The sequence below is a fragment of the Narcine bancroftii genome, chromosome 3, assembly GCF_036971445.1.
Source record: "Narcine bancroftii isolate sNarBan1 chromosome 3, sNarBan1.hap1, whole genome shotgun sequence".
Classification (NCBI taxonomy): domain Eukaryota; kingdom Metazoa; phylum Chordata; class Chondrichthyes; order Torpediniformes; family Narcinidae; genus Narcine; species Narcine bancroftii.
In genome coordinates, this window is record NC_091471.1 from 366589573 (window position 1) to 366597995 (window position 8423).

The 8423-nt window shown below is 43.4% G+C and overlaps 2 protein-coding genes across 5 annotated transcripts in view; one reads left to right on the plus strand and one right to left on the minus strand.

The window, feature by feature from the left end:
* Nucleotides 1-4294, minus strand: part of LOC138759578 (casein kinase I) — a 44935-nt gene extending 40641 nt beyond the window's left edge. For 2 of the 4 annotated variants that reach the window (XM_069930232.1, XM_069930231.1), the window contains exon 1: nucleotides 3967-4294. In XM_069930232.1, coding sequence (XP_069786333.1) covers nucleotides 3967-4042 — 76 coding nt within the window. In that variant the 5' untranslated portion in view covers nucleotides 4043-4294. Of the gene's footprint in view, nucleotides 1-1453; nucleotides 1513-3966 lie in introns of all 4 variants that reach the window. The other 2 variants (XM_069930233.1, XM_069930230.1) reach the window with 2 other exon arrangements.
* A 624-nt stretch (nucleotides 4295-4918) lies between these two features.
* c1qtnf1 (C1q and TNF related 1) overlaps nucleotides 4919-8423 on the plus strand; it is a 54989-nt gene continuing 51484 nt past the window's right edge. The window contains exon 1 of the mRNA XM_069930234.1: nucleotides 4919-5237. Coding sequence (XP_069786335.1) covers nucleotides 5163-5237 — 75 coding nt within the window. The 5' untranslated portion in view covers nucleotides 4919-5162. The remainder of the gene's footprint in view (nucleotides 5238-8423) is intronic.

Here is an 8423-nt window from a genome sequence, read left to right on the forward strand (position 1 = left end):
CAACATCATCTTCTAAAAAAGAACCAAATATAAACATTTCAAAGAACATCTTCACAGGACACAAACAATTTCACTAACAGAAAATACAAATGCACTAGCCTTTTCTCTCACTGGAAATAATTGGTTTATTTTGTGCACAAATTCTATTTCTGACTAGGCTATTATAAATCATATACAAGGTCCAATTTTCTCATTTGACTTTTTAAAAGCAGGTATGAGAATATAGATTGGCAAATGACAAGGTCATAAAGGGCTTTAAAGACAGCAGCATGAATTTTAAATGTGAACGAATTGAAATCCAATAACCTCAGAATTACAATGACAGAAAAATCACTCATGACAGGGAGTATGAATCATACTGGTGTAACAATTGACGGGAAACTATTCCCTAGCTTTGTACTATTGGTGTGTCATCAAAGGATTACTGTATTCCAAACAAAGTCAAGTTCAAGAATAATTATGAGATAGTAAACCTCTCCAAAAGAGGAAACCAGAATCAAGCTTAAGCTCTCCTGATTTCCAGCTCAAACTACATTTCAGAACATTTTCCCACACCCTAGACTGAACTGAATGAAATAACATAAAACACAAATCAACTAATACATGAACCAAAAGTGGACATACCTATGGCACATCACATTTCTTACAAAATCAATTATACTTAAAAATCACACAAGACAGTTTTTAAACCATCATTTCCTACTAGCTTCTGAACCCCGTAGGTGTTCACCAACCTCCATTAAGTACGAGAATGTTGACAGGATTTCAGGGTCTGAGTTACAGGGAAAGGTTGTGCAGACTGGGGCTTTTTTCTCTGAGAGGGGACTTGATAGAGGTGTTTAAGATTTTAAAAGGGACAGACAGAGTAAATGTGGATAGGCTTTTTCAATTAAGAAAGGGGGAGATTCAAACTAGAGGACGTGGTTTAAGATTGAAGGGGGAAAATTATAAGGGGAACATGAGGGGAAATTTCTTTACGCAGAGGGTGGTGGGGATGTGGAATGAGCTTCCGGCAGACGTGGTCGAGGTGGGATCATTGGTTACATTTAAGGAAAGACTGGATCATTACATGGATAGGAGGGGACTAGAGGGGTATGGACCGGGTGCTGGTCAGTGGGACTAGGAGGGTGGGGATTTGCTACGGCATGGACTAGTAGGGCCGAACTGGCCTGTTCTGTGCTGTAAGTGGTTATATGGTTATATAAGTATGATGCCACAACCAAAAACGATGAAAGCTTGCACGCTTTGCTTTTATTGTTTTTTATGCTTCAGCTGCCTATTCTTTTTTGGAAATTTAAAAAATCCAAAAAAAGTATAATTTCTGTAAAAAGTTGGAAATAAAATCCATCAATAGCCATCTGATAAAAATTGCCAGTCATATTCAGATGGTATTAGAATGTACAATAGCATCAGCTAGACCAAGTTCAGAATGTCAATAAAACTTTCGGCTTACTTCTGCTTTTGAGGCCAATCTACCAAATGCAACATCGTTTTTGAAAAGAATGAAGAAAACTGAAAATAAAACAGAATAAATTACAACGGCAATTGTGTTGTCAAGCAATTAAGGGGGACCATCTTTTAAAAAGACTTTCTGGACAAATTCTGCAAATCTTTGTTCATCATCTAAAGCCATTTTAAGTGCTCTATAAAACAAATTTCACAATACAGACCCAGGACAAAGAAACAAAGGAATCAAGGCCTTGAGGGGGAGGGGAAAATTGCAGGGAAAGCACAAGTCGCAATAAAAGGAACCAAACAGGTTTTAAAAATTGATTCCAAAAACTACACTATGTTGGTTATGATTAATATCACCAAATAATTTTTAAATTGGCTTGAAATATTAGGGATGGTTTTGCTCTGCCATTTGAAGAGGTGGGAAAATATTTCTCTATCGCAAGATTAAAATTGCAATCTCTTTACCCAGCCTGCCACAAGAAAGAGGAAAAGTTCCCAAATTTAGCTTTGCGAAGAAAATGGGCAAGCACCAGTGGCTAAACTCAGTACTCAGTAGAGTTGTAATTAGAGCCCAAATTATTTGTTTAAGGGGTAAAGGTACACCAAATATCCCTATACCAAACTGTAATAAAAATTATATCACTGAATTATATACATTTATTATTTAACAATGGCTTCTGTGATAAAATCTAGTCTGTCACACTGTCATCTCATGTGGGACTTACTTCCTGAAACATAGCAAAGGTTAACATTTCTCATTGCTTCGAAACAAGAACTTGTCAAAATTTAGAAACTTCCAATGAATATTTTAAATGATGTAAAGAATCAAATATGGTAATAAATATGAAACTTTAATTAATTCTATGAGTCCTCTCCAACAGAAGCAAATTTCAGAAGATAGCAAGACAAATAGGATGCATTAAAAAAAATCACAGACAAAATGAACACGTGGTCATGGCATGGCAGCCTTGAGAATAGTGGACAGCTATTACACCCAAGGTTGTTCTTCACTCTTTAGGAAACAGTCCATTTTGTACATTAACACTATATCAGCGCAACTCGAGTCAGAATCGCCCAAGGGAATGTGAGAGAGGATACTTTTATCAACAAGTTTGTGAATTTTATTTAAGATACGAATTAGATTTCTCTCTCTACTTGCAAAGCGTGACATAATAAATTCTGCCCAGGTTTTATTTTAGATTCCCTACTGATGAGATCCCCGACAAACTACAATGGAAATCCATCAATGAGTGCCGGAGACAATCAGCTGATCAGATCAACACAAGGCCTTGGTCTTTCACACTGTACCAAGTTACTATTTTAAGCAATATTAAAACACCATAAACTGGTATTATATTCCATCTGTCATTACATTTAACTTTCACTGTGCTCTATTCTGCAACACAGTAGACACACTCCTATTCAAACAGGCATAAGCCATGACATCTTACAACAAAAGTTTTATGGACTTGTACACTCAGAGATGGTTAACAACTCTCAGCGAATAACCGGATTTTCCCCATGCCTTCCTTTGACAGGTGCTGGAAAGCTAAGATTCTGAAAAAGAAACCACTAGTTGGCAACACTATTTTTTATGATGATGGGGTTCTAGTACAGAGTTACCGTTTAAATATTCAGCTTCAAATGGGAGTTCACTGAGCAGGGGGCCAGGAAACTATTTTTTATGATGATGGGGTTCTAGTACACAGAGTTTTCTGGCCCCCTGCTCAGTGAACTCCCATTTGAAGCTAAATATTTAAACGACTGACCACTCCTTCCCATTTTTTAGATCAATAACATGATTTGACCTGAACCGAAATGCAACTGTAGGCAAGTGGCTCCACCAGGAAACACATTTGATTATTTAATCAGTTCCCACAATCCATTTCTTCCACACAAACAACAATTACTTTGAAACACTCATTTAGGAAAAGGCTACTTTAGTGGAAGGTTGGAAAAGATCAGTCCAACCCCGTCCTCTGGCATGGGCACAGCCCCTATCCCCATGAGGGGTTGCTCCAGAGACCAGAAGTCTTTTTAAAGGAAAAGCAGTAAAGCAGCTGAGTTCCCTGAAGTGAGGTGTTGCTCCAACGAGACGTGACAGCTCCATCCTGAGACGGATGGGTGACTGAGACAAGTTCCCCCCAGGTGATGCCCGGGATTGAATCTCTCTCTCCCCCCCCCCCCCCCCAACCCCCCCTCCGGGTGCAGATTTACGGAGATCGTGCGGGTTTGTCGGAGCTGCTGCCACGTCCACGTCCACTCCCCGTCCACTCCCCGTCCACTCCACGTCCTCTCCTCGTCCACTCCACGTCCACTCCCCGTCCACTCCACGTCCTCTCCCCGTCCACTCCACGTCCACTCCCCGTCCACTCCCCATCCACTCCACGTCCTCTCCCCGTCCTCTCCTCGTCCACTCCACATCCACTCCACGTCCACTCCCCATCCACTCCGGGCCAGGGACCCTGGGCGAACTATTGTCGCCCTCGCCTCTCTCCGCCCCGTCCTTACCCAGGTAAATGTCTCCGAAGGAGCCGCTGCCGATTTTCCTGCCGAGCCGGTACCTGTTCCCCACTCTCAGTTCCATGGCTGCACTGGATTGTTCACCCGCCGTCTCAGAGGACGACTTTCACCATCCCTTTTCTCGCTCCCCTTCCAGCACAGCCCGTCAATATCTGCACCAGGCGACACGGGGGGCACCGCGGATCATGCTCCGCCGGGTCGGACTCTCATCCCGGCCGCCTGCGCGCAGGATGGCGTCGGATTCTAAGGCCTCCCTCTCCTCCCAGGCTCTACTTCGCCATTGCTGGACGGAGGAGGCAGCCGAATGACGTCACATCCGCCGCCTGACGCCTGCGGGCGGGGAGGAGCGAACCCGGGGGGGGGGGGGCGGGGCGTCACGTGGGCAGAGTGGCTCTTCTTGGGCCGTGGGAAGTGCAGGCGGCCTCAGCAGGTCGTGGTGGTGGCCACTCCCCACCTCCAGCCCACCCCCTCCACCCACCTCCATCCCCACCCCCACCTCCCCACCTCCACCCCCACCCCCACCTCCCCCCCTCCACCCCCACCTCCCCCCTCCACCCCCTTCCACCCCCACCCCCTTCCACCCCCACCCCCTTCCACCCCCACCTCCCCCCTCCACCCCTACCCCCCCTTCCACCCCCAACCCCCCTTCCACCTCCACCCCTCTCCACCCCCACCCCCACCCCCTTCCACCTCCACCCCTCTCCACCCCCACCCCCACCCCCCTCCACCCCCACCCCCTTCCACCCCCTCCACCTCCCCCCCACCCCCCCCTCCACCTCCTCCCTCCACCTCCCCCTCCACCCCCCCCTCCACCCCCCCTCCCCCTCCACCCCCCCCTCCACCCCCCCCTCCACACCCCCTCCCCCTCCACCCTCCACCTCCCCCTCCCCCTCCACTCCCCCTCCCCTTTCCCCCTTTATGTCAGGAATCTTGGCAGAGCACTTCATGCATCTTGTCCCAATGGTGGGAAGAACTATTTATCCAGTTTTAACATTGTCTTCCCCCCCCCCCCAAGAAAATTTGATTCTGCACCCCACTATCAGTAAAGAAAGAACTCATCAACTAATCTAGTTATATAAATCTATTGAAAAGATTGCTCTGTGAACCACAGATTTTCAGGTTTCTGATTTATGGTCAGACATCACATACAACCCTGAGGTTCTTTAACCTGTGGGCAAGGCAGAATGCCAAAAAAAACGACTGAACTGATGAAGAAATGTAAACGGACCGTGCACGACAGAGAGAAAGAAATCATTAAAGTAAGAATCCTTAAATAAATCCCAGATTGAGTTTGTTGGTGGAGGGGGACCAGCTGTCCCCGAACCTGCTGGTGCGAATCTTTCCTGATGGCGGCAGCGGGTACTGCGTGGTGAGGATCCTTGATGATCACTGCTGCTCTCCAATGGCAGCGTTCCCCGTAGATGTTCTCGGTGGTGGGGTGGGTTTTGCCTGTGATGTCCAGGGCTGTCTGTGTCCACTACATTTTGCAGGGCTTTAGGCTCAGGGGTGTTGGTATCACCATACTGTAACCAGCCAGTCAGCACGCTTTCCACAATGCATCCAACGACTTTATCAGAAAATATACTCAGGGCCCCTGCATGGAAGATGTGTTCCTACTGAGATTATCTGGGCGTATCCTAATCATAAGCCATGGATGAATCAAGATATCCATAAACTGTTGAAGACCAGATCTGTGGCATTGAGGTCAGGAGGTTCGGAAATATACAGAAGGACCAAATATAAACAGAAGTCCATTGCCAATACAATTCCAGACCAAGCTGGAATCTCAGACAGGCACTCAACAGCTGTGACATGGCTTTCACGTCATTACATGCCATAAGGTGAAATAAGGCACTTCATTAACTGTGATACATCACTATGAGCTCATTGCTTTCTTTACTCACTTTGAAAGGGAAAAGTGTGGCATGGTTAGCACAGCACCAGTGAACCGGGTTCGATCCTGGTGCTCTTTATATATTCTCCCCATACCTATGTGAGTTTCCCCTGGGTGCTGCAGTTTTCTCCCACCATTGAAAACGTACAGAGGTTAATTGGGTTATTTAGGTGGCACGGGCTCAAGGGCCCGAGGAGCCTGTTAACATGCTGTATATCTAAATTAAAAATGTTAAAAATGAAGAATGCTCGCGAATCAAGTTTAGCTCCAACACTATCTAGAAATTCACTAATACCACCACTGTTGTTAGCTGAATAACTGGAAATGAAAACCGAGAATCTGGTTGGGTGGTGCTTACCACCATGACAATCTTGCTGTTAATGTCACCAAGATCACAGAGCTGATTGTTGAATTTAGCAAGGACAGTCCAAGGCACCATGCACCTCTCTGCATTGATGGGATGGAGGTGGAGATGGCTGGAACCTTTAAGTTCCTGGCAGTCCATATATCAGAAGACCTCTTCTGGAGTCAGCAAGGCAACTGTGAAGGTGGCACACCAATGCCTCTATTTTCTGAGGAGTCTGAAGCGATTTGGCATGTCATCAAATGCTTTATCAAACTTCTCCAGGTACACTGTGAAAAATATATTAATTGCTTGCATCACAGCCTTTTTTGGGAATTTGAATGCCCAGGAATACAGAAGGCTCCAGAAGGTAATAAATGTAGCCATTTCCATCACAGGCTCCGACCTTGATGTATGCATCTCGTGAAGGAAGCCAACGTCATAAAGGACCCCCAACATCCTTGACACTACCTCTTCTCTCTATCAACTTTAGGCAGAAGGTACAGATGCCTGAAGACCAATATCTCTATGTTCCAGAACAGATTCTTTCCAACAACTATCAAGGTCTCAAATCTCCCCTCATTTCCCAGTCCCTTTGGTCAGGGGCTGCTCCACCACCACAAAAAAATTGCCCTATAGCAGAGTTTTTTTTGCACAAAGATAACTGTAAATATTCATCATCCATTGCATTTTTATTGACTTTTTAAAAACTCAATTAAGCATACTGTTGTGGAGGGGGGGGGAATTGAAGACAGGATTCTGTTGACACCGTGGTTAAGTGAAAAAACTCAGAAATGCTGGAGAAACTCAGCAGGTCAAACAGTGCATTTATATAGCAACAGTTAAAGAGGCATCCCCTTGACGCAGGGGTCAAGCTCGAAATATTGGTGATGTATCTTTACCTTTGCTACATAAAGGCACTGTTTGACCTGCTGAGTTTCTCCAGCATTTATATATTTTTTAAGTATATTGTTGTAGTTGTTTTATTGGTTAATTTATTTGACAAAGTACTCGATCGGCTAGTAAGAATTTTGGTGCATATGTACATTTTACAATTTATATGACAATAAACACATCGTTAATAATTTATTAGGTTTAGTCAATGAGTTTTTTTATTCATTGGTCGACAGTGTGTGAGATCTTATGGTGGGCACAAGAAACTTTGCTTCGGGAAAATATAAAATGTTAAAACTGTATAAATTTGGACAAAATGAATCTTGTCTTTCAGGGAAATGTTTACATTTACTGTGTCAAGGAAAATGGTTTTTTTTCTTATTTAGGTTTTATCGGGGAATGAAGCACATTTAATATCTAAATATGCAATTCATGTTAATCATGCTTGATCAGTTGTCTTCTTGGTGTTAGTCCAAATCCATTAATTGTTAAAATAGTGCATTTGGCCGAAGAGCCTGTACTGTGGTGTCATGTTCTATGTTTTATGAACAGTTAATCATTGAGCTTTTATAGATATTAAATAACACTGAATTAACTGCTTCAGTTAACTCAATCTGCAAATCAGCTGTTCTGTAATTTCTCTACCTCTGAAGTGTTATTAATATTATGTCCATACCCCCTATTTGTTCGTTTGGATTCAAATAGCGCTCTGATCAGAATTTTTTAGCCATTTGTCAAGTCCTGTTGCATTTATTTTGTGTTTTGTGATTTTATTTATGAATTTATTCAATATAATTTTTAATAAAAATAGATAATGTTAGAATATTCTTAAATTCAAAAGAATTGTACAAATAATAGGTAATATAACTAAGTATTGTTGGGTTATCTTAATCTATTATTCCCATGATTTGAAATCTTTTACAAATGATGAAATGCGCAGAGGAATCTTACAATTTGAAGTGCAGAGATTTTAATTTTGTTTATAATTGAGAAACCTCGAGAATTAGGTTTTCATAACGCTACAATTTAAGCTTATGCCTTTTGAATAAAAGACTTACATATAAAAAGTTGGAAGATAGAAGGGGAAAAAAAACCACCCAAATTACTAAAAGCAGAACTATGGCAATGAGGAAGTGTACACGAGTGAGATAGCTCAGCTAGTTGAGTGGTGCTATAACAACAACTTTGGACTCAACGTCAGCAAAACTAAGGAACTGACTTCAGGAAGGCGATGCCAGGAGGACACAAACCCGTCCTCATCGAGGGGTCAACAGTGGAAAGGGTGTTCCACATCTCTGAAGCTCTTATCCTGGG